The 18,748-nt window shown below is 40.5% G+C and overlaps 1 protein-coding gene across 1 annotated transcript in view; it reads left to right on the forward strand.

Moving 5' to 3' along the window:
• The window catches only part of LOC109642007 (myotonin-protein kinase), a 38,284-nt gene extending 19,835 nt beyond the window's left edge, over positions 1-18,449 (forward strand). Inside the window, exons 3-15 of the mRNA XM_020106628.2 lie at positions 4,489-4,572; positions 4,751-4,846; positions 4,989-5,137; positions 5,268-5,361; positions 5,509-5,706; positions 8,326-8,574; positions 8,815-8,894; positions 8,994-9,090; positions 9,240-9,400; positions 12,366-12,463; positions 13,334-13,395; positions 14,119-14,193; positions 14,967-18,449. Coding sequence (XP_019962187.2) covers positions 4,489-4,572; positions 4,751-4,846; positions 4,989-5,137; positions 5,268-5,361; positions 5,509-5,706; positions 8,326-8,574; positions 8,815-8,894; positions 8,994-9,090; positions 9,240-9,400; positions 12,366-12,463; positions 13,334-13,395; positions 14,119-14,193; positions 14,967-15,068 — 1,545 coding nt within the window. The 3' untranslated portion in view covers positions 15,069-18,449. The remainder of the gene's footprint in view (positions 1-4,488; positions 4,573-4,750; positions 4,847-4,988; positions 5,138-5,267; positions 5,362-5,508; positions 5,707-8,325; positions 8,575-8,814; positions 8,895-8,993; positions 9,091-9,239; positions 9,401-12,365; positions 12,464-13,333; positions 13,396-14,118; positions 14,194-14,966) is intronic.
• Positions 18,450-18,748: the final 299 nt, after the last annotated feature.

The following is an 18,748-nucleotide window of genomic DNA, read 5'->3' on the forward strand; positions in this document are numbered from 1 at the left end:
GTTACAAGGATGAACTGGCGATGACTAGGACTAGACCAGGGTGTATATCCTGCCGGTGATCAGTGAATGAGCTGCAGGTGCGGTGGTAAGCTGTCCCTGGCAGCGCCTCCACAGAGCAATCAGCAATCAGTATCAGGGCTCAGAGGACAGCTGGAGACAGGCTTGATGAGAGATGTGTGAAAGGTTGGGTGTATTTTGAGGGCGGATGGGAGCTTGAAGCGAACCATGACTGGTTTAAAGACCTTCTCTATCTCATATGGACCCAAGAATTGGCCAACCGTGTGTCCTGGTGTGTATGTGGGAGGAGGGTGCATCTCATTCCTGGTGGCTGTGCGGACCAACGCTGACTGAGCCCCCTCTTCAGATCCTATGGCAGCGGCACAGGTGGGACTGAATGGACGGGATGGCCACGTCCTCCTACTGGGAAGGAAACAAAGGGGGTCGGAAACCACACATGATGGTGAATGGTGACATACCTGTGGCAAAGCTGGTGAGGGAGTTATGGGGCTATTCCACCCACGCCAAGTGGGAACTCAAGGATGAACACAGTTTAGAGCTGCCTCCAGGTCCTGGTTGGTCTGCTCAGTCTATCTATTACTCTAGGGATGATAGTCGGAGGATAAGCTCACAGACACCTCTAGCGCCTTACAGAAAACCTGCAAAACTTGGGAGATGAACTGGGACCCCAGTCTGACATTATCTCCAGGGGTAGACTGTGTAGCTGAAAAAACATTCTTGGTCAGAAGATCCGCGGTCTCCAGGTCGGAGGGGAGTTTGGGGAGACAAAATGCACACCCTTAGACAGATGGTCAATGATGGGGAGTATAGTAGTGTTACCTGCCAATGGGGGGAGACCAGTGACGAAGTCCACAGCTATATCGTATGTTGCTTGATGAGCACTGAGTCTTTCTCTCTATTTCAACTTCAAGTGATGAAAGTTGGACCTACTAATCCTTTTTACTGTGTTTTAATCTACCATCCACCTGCCCTAACATCATGTTGACAATGTGTCTGACAATTTTGCCTCTAGTTTTTGACTCTCTATTATGCAGGAATCTTTTTATTACTGACTGTATTTTATTTTATTTGTAGAATCCCTACCCTGGCAATCATTAGCTCTCACATCCTTAACCACCTCTCTGCTGAAATGTTTAATGACACTTTTCATTTAAACTCTGATATGCACAGTGATGTTCAATGAACACTGCTCTGCAACATTGGATTAAATTGCCCCTATTAAAACTAGGTCTGCCCTTTTGATCAACTCTGCCCCTTGGATAAATAACAATATCCGCTGTCTTAAGAGAGACTGTAGGAGAGTGGAATGCGTACAGAAAGCCACCAGACTACACGTCCACTATGTTTATTTAAAGGAACTTTTAATGTCCTTCAATAACGCGATGAAGGATGCCAGAGCAACATACTTTTCTGATCTTGTATCTAATAGTCGGCCTAATCCCAAAAATTTGTTTGACACCATTCATAATATTGTTACTCCTGCAATGCCTGCTGTCCAGATTTCTTTCTGTAACAATTTTCTCTCTTTCTTTGTGGGCAAGATAAATAACATCAGATTGAACATTGTCCCCTCACTTTCTCCTCCAATCACCTGCTCCTCTCAGCCTATGATCAACACTCCAAGATCTCACTAATTTGGTCAAATGAAAATCTCCTCCTGTCCCCTTGATATCTTCCCAACATCTCTGTTTAAAAATGTCATTATCTGGTCAAGTCCCTGCACAACTCAAATGGGATGGTATCAACCTCTTATCAAAAAAAGAAATACTGATCCTCCTCTACCCCAAAATAACAGGCCTATCGCCAAACTGCCTTTTCTTGAAAAAATTTTGGTGAAAGTGGTAGCTAAGCAGCTCATTACTGCAATTGATGAACACAATATCCTTGATAAGTTTCAGTTTGGTTTCCGCCGGTTGCACTTTATAGAAATGTCTCTTCTCAAATGATATCTTGACGCAGGGCGATGCAGGAGAATGTTCTGTGTCGGTTCTGTTAGATCTCAGTGCAGCTTTTGATACTGTAGACCACTGTAGAGAGAGTTGAGCAGTGGTTGGGTATCACTGGTTCAGCCCTGCAGTGGTTCTCCTCTCACCTTTGTGATAGGAGTTTTTCAGTATCTATTGGCAATTTTACCTCCTCATCTGAAACTCTGTTTTGTAGTGTGCCCCAAGGTTCAGTCCTTGGTCCTATCCTGTTTGCCTTGTATATGCTTCCCTTCGAACAGATAATAAGTTATATGTCTCTTTTAAATCACTCTTTTAAAACTGCCTGACTGCTATAAAGAACTGGATGACCGATAATTTCCAATTAAATGCAGATAAAAGAGAAGTCCTCATTTCTGCCCCTCCTAGTCTTGTGCAGAACATAAGGGATGATCTTGGTCTTCTTACCTTAATGGTTAAATCCTGCATAAGAAATCTATGTGTCAGTATGGACCAGGCCCTGACTCTGGACCAACACGCCAAATGTCTGATTCGCACTTGTTTTTTCCAGCTGAGAAACATTGGTTTTATATCATCCCATCTTGATTATTATAACTCCCTTTTCACCTGCCTCAGCAAAACTTTCTTGGATCGTTTACAAGTGTTTAAAAATGCTGCTGCTAAACTCCTTACCAGGTCCTCCAACGTTCTCATGTGACACCAATTCTGATTGCTCTTCACTGGCAACCCATTAAATTCAGAATCCGCTTCAAAGTTCCTGTGATCATCTATAGAGCTCTGCATGGTCAGGCCCCTGCCTACATTACACATCTGCTGCAGTCTACTGTATGTCATCAGCAGGTCTCTAAGGTCCTCTGATCAGGGTTTGCTAGTTGTCCCCCGATCCAGATTTAGGAATAAGGGAGACTGTGCTTTTGCTGTTAAACTTTGGAACTCTCTCCCTTTGGACTTGAGATCTGTAGACACTGTGGAAAGCTTCAAAAAGCAGCTTAAGACTCATTTGTTTAGACTAGCCTTTGTGTTATTGTCTATTTGTTTTTATTGTGTTTTCTGATTGTATTTCTTATTTGTATGCATGTACTCGCTTATTTTACCCTGTAAAGCATTTTGTGACATCTCTGCTCTCGAAAGGTGCTATAATATTATAGTTATAAATAAACGGACTTACTTATATGGGACCATGGAGAACTGGGGATGGGCAGTGGTCGAAACAGTCCAGAGGGAGGTTGGTGGGAGACCTTTCCGTGGGCTCAGACGTGCAGGCAGACACGTGCCCGCAAAAGAGCACTTGGGATCCGAGGGAGACAGGAACATAGAGGTGGTTAGGGGGGAATTGTTACCTGGGCCGGATCAGACTGCTGGGCCTCCTTAACCAGGGACTCCACCTCCCAGAAGGCAGCTGCCACAATGCATGAAGGAGGGAGGATGGACTCTGGAGGTTTGCTGAGTTCTCATGGGCTGTCTATAGGGAGAGGACATCAGGTTTCTGGTTGCAGGAACCAGGTCTGTAGGTTAGAGAGAATTTAAACATCCCCAAGAAAATGCCCACCCAGTTTGTTAAGGGTTTAATCTTTTAGCTGACTAAAGATAAGCCAGGTTCTTGTGATCATACACAATGAAAGGATGTTCCGCCTCCTATAACCAGAGTCGCCACTTTTTCAGAGCCAGCAACACCACCAGTAGCTTTCAGTTAACCACATCATGATTCTGTATGGCTTGAGATAGTTGATGAGGAAAAAAAAGCATAGGAGTGTGACTTGCTATCCCCGGAGAGCATTGGGAGAGGATGACAGGTTTCATCTTTGTGTCTGTTACAGTGATGTTGAGTTTCACAGATCTGTCCAGTTTTGCTGATCTTCCCCTGTTTACTAGGCATTCAACATTCCAGGGAATGTTGAAATGTACTGATTTATAATTTTAGTAACAAGATTATTAAATAATGGTGGACATGTAAATATTTATATTAATAATAAAACAAATGATTGTATTGAAATTATTGTAATTTGTAATAAGTCACAATAATATATAAATATTTACTGGCAATAGTAAAACATAGTACATAGACCAAATTACAAATTACATAAAAACATTTTTTTCAATAATACAGTACTTTTCAATATATCAGTAGGGGATTCCTGCAATATCAGAGGGTCTACTTTCAGGACCACATTTACCTCGTTGTGGCTCTGCCATGCAACATTGCCAAATTGGATAACCAAGGACCGCATTTCCAAGACAAAATCAATGATGAGCTTTATACTATGAATTACAATACAGTAAAATTACAGCACTTTACTGTTAATTCAAATACAGAAAGTTGCTGGCAACTGTACTTCCAGTAATTTATTGTAAATGAAAAAAGGATTTTTTTTATATAAATGGTAGCCTTTAAGAGAGTGTGTAACCACCACCACACTGAATTTAACTGTTTTAAATGAGTCACTGTCACTGAGCTTTAGGAATTAATGTATCTACCATTCTGTTTATGTATGCTTCATGTGGTTATTCTGTGTTGCCACTGTTGCAGGTTGCTGTAGCAAGGATGCAAAGCACACAACAAGTGTACGCTCTGAAGATTATGAATAAGTGGGACATGCTGAGGCGAGGAGAGGTACACACACAAATCTGCACTCACATACACAGGACTAAGAACATCGCCAGTTCTCTCAGTGTATATGCAGGACTGAGAAGGAAGAAAAAGGAAGGAAAGTAATGGGGATACATGCTTTTTGATTTAACATGTATCTGTTCCTATTTGTGGCTTTTATCCAGTTTTTTGTCTTATACAGACAGGATGTTACCAGGAGGAGAGGGAGGTTTTACTGAGGGGTGACAGACGCTGGATCACAGAATTGTACTATGCCTTTCAGGATGACAACTATCTGGTGTGTATCAACATGCCCAATCAAAAATGTCAAGTTAACATATTGTATGTAAATACACTGTGTTGTTTGTTTGTGTAGTAGTGCATACTGTTTTTAACTTTAATCCAACTGCCATTTCCCTTACTGATCCAACCTCTCTCAGTACCTGGTAATGGATTATTATGTAGGAGGGGACCTGTTGTCTCTGCTCAGTAAATTTGGAGACAGGATCCCTGAGGACATGGCCCAGTTCTACCTGGCGGAGATGGTCATGGCCATTGAATCTGTCCACAAACTGGGTTATGTGCACAGGTAGATTATTCTCCCTCACTTATATATATCACAGTTCCTCAAGAGCTTTAAAATGAGGGGGATACCTTGTAAACATGCTATGATGTTATTAAATGAAACCAGTTGCCCTTCTACTCTGTTCGTTACAAAGAGACATCAAACCTGACAACATCCTGCTGACAGCCGATGGACACATCAGACTTGGGGACTTTGGCTCCTGTCTCAGGCTCTTAGATGATGGGATGGTGAGAGTTGACATTTACATAAAGGCTTCAATTTCAAAGATACTCATTGCTAGCAAATAATTGTTTCATCAGCAACAGTTTATCACAACGGAATAACTTTGGAAATATGGGTCAGGACCACTTTTGCTTTTGTTGTTTTCATTGCAGGTTCACTCTTCTCTAGCAGTCGGGACCCCTGACTATTTGTCCCCAGAGATCTTAAGAGCAGTAGAGGGAGGTGGAGGTTATGGTCCTGAATGTGACTGGTGGGCTTTGGGTATTTGTGCCTATGAAATGCTGCTGGGGACCACACCCTTCTACGCAGATACCCTCTCTGAAACATATGCCAAGATTATTCACTTCAAGGTAAACAAACAAATCGACACAAATTTATCAATCTCTCTGTCTGTCCATCTGTCCACTTATCTATCTAGAATCAAATTTTGTAATTGTATGTGCAATTTAAAGATAAGTTCTGGTTGAGGGGTAGGTTAGTAAGAAAACAATCACCAATAGGATGAAGTGGACCTTTCTTGTTCAGGAACTATAGACAGAGTTTGTTGAAGAAAGTCTATATAAGCTAAGCTAAATTATTTATCCAGAACCCCAAATAGCGACCACTGACCACAGAAAATTACCTATTTAACAGATGAAACTGAGAAAATAGATGGACTGCTAGATGGTAACTTCAAACCATGATTAGGGTTTTGGGGGGATATTTATATATTATTTGTATATGAATAATAACAACTAAAGTAACAAATAAAAATCACTAAATACAAAATCATCTATCTGTTTTAACAGTATGAAAACTATTTGTGTGTATCAGATTTATGTGTATCAGATTTCGTATTACTGGACTATAAGCCTTTTGGCAGAAACTCCTACAGCAGATGTTTATCTGATAGTGCTGTAGCCAAATTTAAGGAAGTGATTCCTTCAGTATTGAATTCAATGCCATTATTCAATGTAGAAGAGGAATTGTCTGCTTCCTTTAGCCCCTCACAAATAGATCATCTTGTTGATAGTACTACAGGCTCATTACAAACAACTCTCAACTCTATTGCACCTCTGAAAAGAAGATCATTAAACAAAGGAGGTTAGCATCATGGTATAGCCATCAGACTCGCAGCTTAAAGCAAGACGCACATAAATCTGAACGTAAATGGCATGCCACTAAACTGGAAGAATCTCGTTTAGTCTGGCAAGATAATCTTAAAACATACAGGAAGGCTCCATAATGCCAGAGCAGCCTATTACTCATCATTAATAGAGGAAAATAAGAACAACCCCAGGTTTCTCTTCAGCACTGTAGCCAGGCTAACAGAGAGCCACAGCTCCATTGAGCCGTTTATTCTGTTAGGTCTAAGTAGTAATGACTTTATGAGCTTCTGTAATGATAAAATTATAACTATTGGAGACAAAATTCATCACCTCTTGCCCTCAACAGGCACTGATCTGCATTCTTACACAGCAAGTTTGAAAACAGCTGTAAAACCCGATATATATTGTGACTGTTTTTCTCCTATCGACCTTCATCAAAAAACTTCAATAATTTCTTCATCAAAGCCATCAACCTGTCTCTTAGACCCCATCCCAACCAGGCTGCTCAAGGATGTTCTACCTCTAGTTAGCCCTTCTTTATTGGATATGATTAATCTGTCTTTATTATAAGGATTTGTACCACAGTCCTGTAAAGTAGCTGTAATTCAACCTCTTCTTAAAAAGCCCACTCTAGATCCAGAGGTTTTAGCCAATTACAGACCAATATCAAATCTTCCCTTCCTCTCTAAGATACTTGAGAAAGCTTTAGCCAATCAGCTGCGAGACTTTCTCAATAAGTACAGTTTATTTGAGGATTTTCAGTTAGGATTTAGAGTGCATCATAGCACAGAGACTGCACTTGTCAAAGTTACAAATGACCACCTAATGGCATCAGACAAAGGACTCATCTCTGTACTTGTCTTGTTAGATCTCAGTGCTGCATTCTACCCCATTGACCATCAAATTCTTTTACAGAGATTGGAACATCAAATTGGCATCACAGGAACCGCCTTAAGCTGCTTTAAGTCCTATTTTTTAAATCGCTCTCAGTTTGTTCATGTCAATGATGAATCCTCCATGCATAGCAAAGTTTGTCACGGAGTCCCACAAGGTTCTGTGCTAGGACCACTACTATTCAGTTTATATATGCTTCCTTTAGAGAACGTTATTAGGAATCACTCCATTAATTTTCATTTTTATACCGATGACACCCAATTATAGTTATCAATCAAGCCTGATGAAAACAATCAGTTAACTAAACTTCAAGAATGTCTTAAGGATATAAAAAGTTGGATGACCTACAATTTTCTGATGTTAAATTCAGACAAAACTGAAGTTCTTGTAATTGGACCCAAAAACCTAGGAAACTCTCTTTCTAGAGACTTAGTTACTTTAGATGGGATCACCCTGGCCTCCAGCTCCACCGTTAAGAATCTCTGAGTTGTTTTTCAGATCAGGATCTGTCCTTTAATGTCCACATAATACACATTTCAAAGACTGATTTCTTCCACCTACGTAACATCGCCAAAATTACCACTCTTGTTATTACTATTAGTCATAATTCTATGAAATTAATATGAACTTGTTTATAATTGTATCATTGTTATATATTACCACCACTGCTAACCACTGCTACTGCAATCATTGTCTTTCATTGTAATTGTACAATATTTTTCTGTTGCGTTGTTCTGTACACGTGACATCCATTGCACGTCTTTCCGTCCTGGGAGAGGGATCCCTCCTCTGAGGTTTCTTCCACCTTCTTTTCCCTGTTTAAAGGGGTTTTTTGTGGGCAAGTTTTTCCTCTCTTGAGTGTCACTCCCTGTACAGATTGTAAAGCCCTCTGAGGCACAATGTGTTTTGTTAATTTGGGCTATACAAATAAAATTTGATTTGATATAGTTGTGTTGTATTATGTCTTTTCTTTTCTTAAAACTCCAGGAGTATTTTGAGTTCCCTCCCTCTGGCCTTGAGATTTCAGATAAGGCTCATTCATTCATCACTGGGCTCATCTGTGAGAGGGAAATCCGTCTGGGGAGAAAAGGCTCCAGTGACTTCAGGAGCCATCCATTCTTCTGTGGACTAGACTGGAATTCCCTGAATCAACTCTCTGCACCATTCCTGCCTGATGTATCTAATCCTACAGACACCTCCAACTTTGACATTCTGGATGACTCTCTAAGCGAAATGGTATATTTTTAGAAAATGTCCACGTCTTAGTCTATGAATGTCATGGAATCTTCAGGAGTTCTGCATGTGTACATGTACAACTGGGTGTGCCAGTGTTTCTTAAAAACATTTTGCAAATGACCGACTGCATGTTTAACACAACAATAAAATTTTAGAAATCTCTTTGATGAGAGTCCATTTGCCTGCGTACAATTCCATCATACAATTGGTATGTAAATTGATATTGGTTATGTTCTGCAGGAGACACACTCTGATGTAATGGAAAGAGCACCAATAGGAGTCCACTTGGCTTTTGTCGGATACTCTTACACGGCTACGAGGTGAGCTGAATATATGACTTATGTTTTATAGGCATCTCTAACTGACGTCCTCTGTATGTGATCTTCCAGGGTGTTGTTTGATTGTTCTCTCTTTTATAGTCAAACGGGTGCCATAGACCGCAGCCACAACATCATGATGCAGATTGACCACACAAGGCTCAGGGACTGTGAGAGACTGTATACAGATGAGAAAGTGGTGAGACATAATTACCCTACAGACTGTATAGATTGTTATCTTACAGTAGTTATTTCAGAATCCCATGTGTAGCATTTCGACAAGACACATTTTCACGTAATGATAACAAATAATGTTTCGCTTGTTTTCCTTTTCAAATTCAAATTCAGAGCCAGCTGTTGCATCTCATCGATGCTCTGCCAGACAACCTGCCTGCATTGCTGAAGCTCCCACTCACTCTGGAGCAAAGTTGTACTGTGTCCACCCAAACTACCACTGAGGAAGAGGGGAATACTGACAAAATATCAGATCTTGATGAAGACCTGCAGCGGTATCATCTTACACAAATTCCATTTTAAAATAATCTATCTGCGTACCAGTCAGAATTTGAGCAAGAGTACCAGTCAGCTTCATTGGCACATACAGTGGTAATATTGGTGCTAATGGTAGAGAGGAGCCTTCTTGGTTATGTTGGTATGTTTTAATTTCAAAAGGGTGTTATCAGCATTCACAGAACAGGCCTACAACCAAGTACAACACCTTTTCCAATCATATTTTAACAGCCATTGAGAGGAATGGTAGTGATTGGCCTCCCTAGATTCAGGCCAGATGTGAATTGGTCTGAAAGGGTAGGGGGGCTCACTCATAGGATAAGTAAATGATCTGTATTTATATAGCACTTTTCTAGTCTTGATGACCACTCAAAATGCTTTACAATACAGTTTATTGCCAGTCACCCATTCACACACAATTTAATACAGAGCAGCACTTTTTTTCTATGAGGGGCCATTCAGAGTTCAGTATCTTGGCCAAGGACACTTTGGGGATGTACAAGACTGGGATCAAACCATTTACTTTCTGTTTAGAGGACGACCGCTCTACCCATCAGCCACAGCTGCTGAAATTTGAAAGATGAACAGCAACTACAAGAAAAAACATTTTCTTTGAGACTTACAAACCCTGTATAAACATTTTATTTTAAGTATCAGGAACAAAAATCCTGCACATGAAAAATGTGAGCTATCACTATAACTATGGTTCTATGAGAAAGAACGATGCCTGTTACAGCAGTCTTCATCTTGAATGGTGCCATATCAGACCATATGTCAACAAAGTCATGTGACTAACATTAGGAGCCCATAAAAGCACCCAAATGAAGCCACCTCCTACTCGTGGAATGCCTCAGCCTGTTTGGAGCAAAAAGAGATGGTGACCGTCATCGTTTGGTCTCTTAGATCCATAGTTATAGTCATAACTTAATATCAATTTCAACCTATCTCAGATTATCACCACGGTCTTTACTTTGAATGACTAGTACCATCAGTGTTGCAAGGAAGAAAGGACTCCACCCTTTCAAATCCTCTTCCAGCAGCAGAGAAAAAAGCTGAACCCAATGTCACTGGAGATCAATCAAATGTATCAAATTTATTTTGTATAGCCCATATTCACAAATCACAATTTGTCTCATAGGGCTTTAACAAGCTGTGACATCCACTGAGATGACTATGTAAAACCTGGAATACATGCTGGGAGCCCTCCATTTTGCTGCTGTTCAGATTTACAAAAGAGGAACTCCTCTAAAAGCGGCCCAAAAAGTGGCCTCACTTCTAGTGGAGTGAGTAACCAGACTTTCCGGGACCGCAAGGTCAGAGATAGTGATAGCAATTCAATGAGATAAACACTGTTAAGATACAGTGAGCCCCAACTTTCTGCCACTAAACAAACAAAAAGTTGAGAGAGTAAAACCTGCAGCAGCTGTGTGCACGAAATGTAAGCCCTTAGCACCCTGGGGGAGAGCCGGATCAAGCTAGAAAGCACTGATCTCAACCCTAGATTTACCCTCTGATTGCTCAGAACTTTACGCAGAAATGAGGGATTTGTCCACAGAAGGGCACCTGTGTTATCAGCCTTCCATCTCAAACATTCTTGACTTACAGACAAGGCATATAACTAACTCAACCTCTTGGTGGAACATATAGCCAAGAGGAAAGCTATTTTGTGAGACAGGAACTTAGTTGAGTTAGGGATTGTAGCACCCATGATGGAGCCATGAGAGCCCTGCTTGGACACAGGTGGAATCAGCGCATCAAAATCCAAGGGACCCCCCTGACACTCTGGGCAGAACAACATCCTGCAATGGGTTGTGTCCACAGAGGCAAAAGCAACAACAGCCACGGCAGCTGAAATCATGTCCAACAGGTTCTGAAAATACGTTGACTCGGCTGTCTACCAAGACGGAATTGATCCTGGGGAGCTAGCATTTTCATCACCCTCTGTTTAAATTTCCTTATAATGTGAGCTACTCTCACCCCTCAAAGTCCCCAAAAAACCTCCTACCACGGCTCAAAGAAGCTTTTTGTCAGATTGACTTTTAAACCCAAGGACAGTATGTGTGAGACTACTGTCCTTGTATCCTCATTTAAATATCTGCTTATTTTTATCCCTGATAAATTCAGAGGGGACAAGGCAGGCCCGACCTGGTGAACACTCTTGATGAGAGGGACAAGCCAGATGGAAGTGAGTGGGTGAAGTGTTTTAGTCAACAAATCACATAGGAGAGTTTAACCCTCCGTTACTTAAATGCCCTCAAGAATAATAATAAGGCAATTGCACACTAGTGGCAGATTGCTGACAGTGGAGTCCCAAACATTAATGTCTTACCTTCAGGTCTCAGATGAGGCGAGTAAAGCATCAGATAAGAGGAGTGGCTTCATCTGGGAGCCAAGCCTCCTAGGGTCAGTCACATGACTTTTTTGACTTATGGTCTCGAGGATAGGTAGATGACGGCATCATTTAAAGCATGTGGTGATGGTCTGAGTGAGGTTGTAATAGATCTCAGTTTACTTGAAGAAACTCTGGAATCATGTTGTAGAACAATTTTCATGTCAGTATATATTTATCATATTCAAATAATTACCTTTTATCTGACCTGAAAAGGTCCTCATTGCAAACCTCTGGCCTCCTGACTGCCAAGGCTTTATTACTACTGATGACTTACCTTGACTTTGACTTAACATTAAAAGGTTAGCATTAATTTAAGAATTCTGTAGAAGGAAACCAAAACTGAAGCGATATGGTCTTATTTCCTGTATCCAGTTAAATAGAGAGACATGACTATAATGCACTGCATTGGGCTGGAACTGGAATGTTTATCACATTGTCTGGATATGTAAGCAGAAATTGTTTACCTCTAATAAAACTTTCCTCAACTGGAGCAATTACAAGTATAAGTGAATTATATTCTGAAGGGATTCAGATAAACTAAAACTCAAAGTCTTTACTTCTTCATCAACCAGCAGGTTACAGGAGGCACAGAGGACACACTGTGAGTTGGAGAAAGAAATGGAGAGATTGAAATGGGAGATGTCAGGCTGGAATGTCTCCAAGGAAACAGGCAAGGGATCAATTTAATTCAGTTGAATCATATTCAAACCAATTGTATAGCGCCAAATCACAACATATATTTCTTCAAGGCACTTTATATATTAAGGCCAAGACCTGACAAAACTATAGAGAATTCCACAGTTCCCAAAATGAGCAGAGCAGAAAAAAATTCAGTGCTTCTCCCAAAGACTCAATGTGGCCAAACACCAGCCTCAACTCTTTGGGGTGAGAAGAGAAAAATAGGGAAGAGAGGAGAGAACATGGAAAAGAGGGGATGTGGAATGAAAATAATGATACTTTCAGATGTAATGATGTTATCAACGATAGCAGTACCAGTTAGTCGTATAACCTTCTTTCACTCTATTATGCCACAACATCATAGGAACCGTAGCCATGGAACATCCTTCATTCAAAATTCCCTTTTAGTATTATGCAACCCCTGTTTTCAGAATGTCAAGTATTTCAGTAACATTACCTAATCACATAGACGTCCATTAAACCCAAGTACTACTTTACTCTCCTCAGTATTATAAGAACAACATAAATGTGAGGCAGAATGAGTTCTGGACAATATGAGACACTTTGAAAAAACACAGTGCTGCACAGTGCCTGCAGCATCTGCTTATATTGGAGGCCTCAGTCAAGACATGGTGGTAAACACCCACTGTAAGAATAGCCTGGGTATGCCACTTGGACGGCCGTTCCCATTAATCAATACAGTGTCATGTGCTTTTTATATATGCAGTGTTCTGGGTTCTGTTCCTTTTCTTTGTCTTACTACAAATCTGGAAAACCAGCAGTGCATACCAAGAATAAATGCCTGCAATTGCGCTGCTGCACAAAATGGGTTCTGACGTTCCTCTCTCTTGTCCAATCACAGAGCTGAGTATCTGTCCAGCATCTTTTGCTCTGCCTGCCCACTTTATGGACATACCAGGGGATGTAAGCTTATATTTATTCCACTTCATTTCTCCTGCCTGATATAAAGACAAAAACTGTTTTTACTTAGTGTATGAGGCAAGAACAGATTTGCTGATTTCTTATTTCTGTTTGTGTAATGTAACTATATTTTACTGTAACTTTGGATCTTAAGTTTGAATATTGGTCTATCGTCATTGATGAGAAAGTTTGATTGAATATGGCTATTTGTTCATCTTTTCTGTCTAGAACGAGCTATTTCATTTAAGTTTAATGCTGGCGGTACTGTAGGTTTAAGAGGCAGCATCCTTGCAGGCTGGCAAGGGTGGTGTCATTTAGCTGAGTGTGAACGTCAGACCAGCAGTGGAGACACACATTTTTTACTGTGTCCCGTCCTGCATTGTTTTGAAAGCCAGGTTTATGGATACTTGAGTGACACCTGTGGAATAAATTTGTATCTTTTTTCTAACTTTACCTGGACTTCTAGTGGATTTTTAAGAAACAGTTTTTGGACATGTGTAAGCCAGGAATACCTGCTAGTCAACATTTGCCAATACACTTAGCATGTAACTTGGTGTGGTCTAATTCTTTTAAACCTTTAACAAAAGAAGCTTAACAAAGACCAGGTTTGATAATGGGCAAACAGAGTGTCTGTATATGAAATATGTACAGTATGCTAAGATTTTGTTATGTTTCTACATACAGTAGCAGCTGTCTGCTCACTGGTCTCACTTGTATGTGTTACAGAGGAGGAGAGCGCCCCCAGTCTGCCAGTACCCGCTGGTGATTCCTCTCCACCGTCACCTGCTCCTCTTTCACAGGGTACAGACAAAACTGAAATCTTGATTTAGTTGAAAAGATACAGATACTATATCGTATGTATTTAGAATCCTTTAATTTATGCAAGAAATTTCCAAGAATTAACATTTGAAAATGTACTCATCAAGATAGAAAGGCCTTTGAAGTTGTGTTGACATCAACATCTCTGTTATTACTATCATTATTATGATATATTATTATTGCTCTTCCTATGGACATACGTTCTGCAATCTCTGTTGATGCCTTTAAAAATCAGTTGAAGACTCATCTTTTCAAACTTGCCTTTCTGTCACCTTGTTATGCTTGTGATTTAGTTTTCGGTTTTGTTTGACAGCTCTTTGAAAAGTACTTTGTACCTGTTCTGTGGAAGGTTCTATATTAAAGGTACAGTGTGTAGAATTTAGTGGTGAAGTTGCATGTTGCAGTTGAACACCCCTCACCTCACCCTCCCCTTCCAAACATGAAAAAGAAGGGGCCATTCTAGGGTAAAAAATTACAATTTAGATGATCACACACTAGTGAGAACTTCACTGGTATTATTTTCTGCAAGTAGATCACTTTCACCTAAATCTTACACAATGAACCTTTAAATAAACTTAACTTACTTAATATTATTTCATTTCTAGTTTTATCGTACTATCGTATGTTTGTATTGATTTAATCAAATGACCAAAACCAGCTTGTTGTTTAATTTGATTTAATTTTTAATCTAATTTAAAGACACAATGGTGTTACTGTCTGTTTTGTTTTTATTTTCTTTGTTTTTTGCCCTCCAGGTTCACCTGCCACAGGTGACAAGTGAGTCATACTTGCTAGTGTGTGCAGAATGGGGGGAGGTCGAGGCCTGGGAGAGACACTGTTACACCGAGGTCTCCTGAGACCACAGCGAGGTGTCATATGCTGACTTCTCCCATTCCAATGGCACAAAGTAATAATCATCTGCTATATGCTTACTCCCTGCCCCACTCTTCACCCTCGTCAACTTCCTGTGACCAGAAGGAAAATGAAGGACTAAAAGCTTCTAATGAGAACCTCCTAACATTTATTTACTGTAGGTGTGACATGATGTGAGAGGCAAGCTGGAAGCTTATAAGGAAGAAATGACAAGGAATTTTTCTGACCAACTTTGACTAACCAGACTGAAAGTTACGATTGAGATGCACTACTAACATTGCCTGTTACCAAACACGCAAAATTTCGTGTCTAAAGTAAAAATGCTACTGTTCTTCAACCATTTGGATTAGACCAACCACAGTAACTGAGGCACAACAAAGCAGAAATGTGCATTTCTCTTGAATGACCTATTTTTTTGGCATAAAAGACAGAATATCTGTAAATGGTCTGTATTTCTATTAGTGGTGAGAATCTCTAGGCACCTCACTATTGGTTTGATTCCAAATCAGATTAGATCATAAAACGATTATCAATGCATCTCGATACATGAAAGAATTTTATTTCTATACATGATTAATTTTTTATCACTGTTAAAGGTGGGCATCTTCCCTAGCCCCATGATTTGTGTGTTTAAAAAGTATTTTAGACTGTTACTGTTGTTACAAGTGTGCTGTAATTTACAAAATAAGGTTTTCAATTTAAATATCCCACTACAACAGTCAGTCTATAACAGTGGTTAGTGCTCTCCACATTGATTTGACATTTATTCAGTTTAGACTTGTGTGCTGCATCTTTAGCTTTAATGTATCAGTCGTGGCCCTCTTTGGCAGCATTGAGGCACAATACTCCGGTTAACAAGAGGTCACTTTCACCCTGATGTCCTGGCTGTGCTTGTCTAGTGTTGTATGTAGCAGTCGTTGTGCACATCTTTAAAAACATCCCTCATAAACTCTCAAGCGAATCACCAAACAAAAAATAAACATCAGCATTGTTCAGGTCCTGACTCCTGATCAGTGTTGATGGTTATTGTTAAAGTGGAAAGTGAGCACAGGTCAGTAGGAGAGTGGAGGGAGGACACAGTAAAAGGCAACCGGACCTGTGCGTCTGTCTTGATCCTGAAGCAGTGGTGGTTATAATTATGCAGCAGCGTGACATTGCTAAAAAACTGGGATTGACCCGCCAACCTTCTGGTTAGAGGACGACCCGATGTACCTGCTCTGACTGATATAAATCGTTGCACCTGATTTGCCGGGTAATTCGACCCTATCACAAACATTGAGAATTGTTTATATTAATAGTTTCTCCTTGATTGCCTTATTTGCTGTTATAGGTCCTAAAGTGGCAGCAATATTAAAATAAATATCTGTCTTTGTCTTGCCAGAAGGAATAAAATTGTAAATTTTAAAATGTGTGTTAAAAAGGCATGAGCATAAAAGCTTTCATAAAGTTCCCCCTCGGAGTTGTAGGTTTTAGTTTTCCATCTTATTGATATAGTTTTGTTCATCATCTGTAAAGATAATTCTTGCTTGTTTTATGATGGCCACTCATCATCAAGCTAATTAAGCCCACTTAATGACAACCTTTTGTTGGCAGTGTTCACTTTTACCTGTGCTTTATGTTACATTGTGCTTGTTGTATCCTCACAGAAGTTCAACTGTAAAATATACGTACATGTAATAGCTGATTTTTTTATTTGAGTGGTTGTCCAGTTATAAATCTGTGTGGACCCTTTTGGTCTTACTGTTCCAACTTCTGGCTGAGTCAGGCATAAGAGTAACTTAAGTTAGGTGACCTGTTTTATACAGTTCAAAAAATGCTCAGATTTAAAGTCTGTATTATGTCTTTCTGATATGCATTTTTTTGGGATGCATGGTGTTGGATTTATGCTGATATCTGATATGCCGATATCTTGTAACTAAATTTGTCCGATTGCCGATGCAGGTACAGATGTATGCACGTTTTCCACATAACGGCAGAGAACATGAAGTCTCTGCTGTCACGGCATTAGCATAGTATTTATGCCAACTTGTGTCTTGATGGCCAAATGGCAGATGCAGACATATGTGTGCTTTTAAAGTTGTACACATTACTTCAACTAAGGTCACATGGAAAACATGTTATTTATTTTTATTTAACATTTTCAAACAAAACTGTAGAAATGATCCTACTTTAACAGACTAGGATGATGTTCTCCCTGAGGTGATCCTAACAATAGCCACAACCAGGGACGCCTGCCAGCATCATTATAGGGGAGATTCTCGGACAAAAAAAAGGGCTAGTCCCCTGAGAACCATTGCTGATGATTCCGACAAACCAAGCTGTGTGGACACTTTATAACCCAATGACATTGGTAGCATTGGGTATGAAAAGATACTAAAACAGATAATGGTTTGATTCTATTGGCCAGGCATTTGAGGAGACTTGTACTGCCAGTGCACATCTTGACCATGAGATTGAAAGCCTGATTAAACGTCTGAATAAAACATTGAAGTCCATGACCCGTAAGTTTGTGCATATGAATGAATGAAACTGGGATAGGTGCCCACGGCTTTTTCTCCCTTTGAAATGGTGTTTGGCAGAAAAACACGGGGGTGCTGGAACTGGTTACAGAAACCTGGTAGGATGGTCCTAGCCCCAGTAAAAATAGGTAAGTCCTGGATCTGAGAGCAAAACTCCCACACATTGGGTCAGTTATCATAGAGGAATTTTCTCTGGGCCCAGGAACATTAACAGCTTCTGTACAACAGAGTAAATAATGTTGCTCTCCTTCAGTCTCTCTTAATTTTTGTGGATTCCCATTTTCCTGCTTCATTGGTGCTCATTTGTGTGAGTGTGTGTCGGTCAGCAGCAGCCTCCTCTCAGTTCAGCTGCTACTGCATTTAAAGGAGGAGATGATTAGACAACTGTGTCAATCAACTCACCTGTTACTGCTCCTGCCGAGCCAGCTCCATACATTCTCTCTACCACAGCTGAGTGCCGAACCAAGCCCACCTCCACATACCCCCACCGCCCGAATCAGACCAGGGAGCTATCTGGCCTAGTCACCTCCACCCCCCTACCCCTCATGGGAGCGGGAGAGGAAGTCTGGAATGGCCATCAGCGCCCCCAACCTATGGACCACATTGAAATTAAATGGCTACAGAGCCAGATATCAACTTGTGATCCGGGCTTTGGCCTCCTTCATGCAGTGAAGCCACTGGAGGTGGGCATGGTCCGAATACCTGTGAATGGGCATCCTAGCAGGTAATATCTTAGGGTGTCGACTGCCCACCGGATGGCCAGGCACTCCTTGATCGTGCTGTACCCTGACTCCCTTTCAGACAACTTCCGGCTTATGTACAGCTCTAAATAAATTGGTTACAAAACTTGGCGAGAAATTGTGAATGTCATTGAACATTAAGTTTCATAAATTTGACGTTTGACATTTTTGAGTGCTTAAAGAGATATGGATCAATTAAGATAATTTTTTCAGCTGATGATTCCACCAGTAAATATTACAAAAACCTGATTGTTGAATTTTCACATGTTTAGCTTAGGGCTTAGAACCATTGTTGCCATATAACCACCCCTCACACAATGTGCCAGATGTCACATTTCATGTAAAAACACAAGCAAGTGAGTACACAGCTACACTTAGTAGTAGCTGCACAACAAAGTACCTCAA

Source organism: Paralichthys olivaceus, chromosome 15 (genome assembly GCF_024713975.1).
Source record: "Paralichthys olivaceus isolate ysfri-2021 chromosome 15, ASM2471397v2, whole genome shotgun sequence".
NCBI lineage: Eukaryota > Metazoa > Chordata > Actinopteri > Pleuronectiformes > Paralichthyidae > Paralichthys > Paralichthys olivaceus.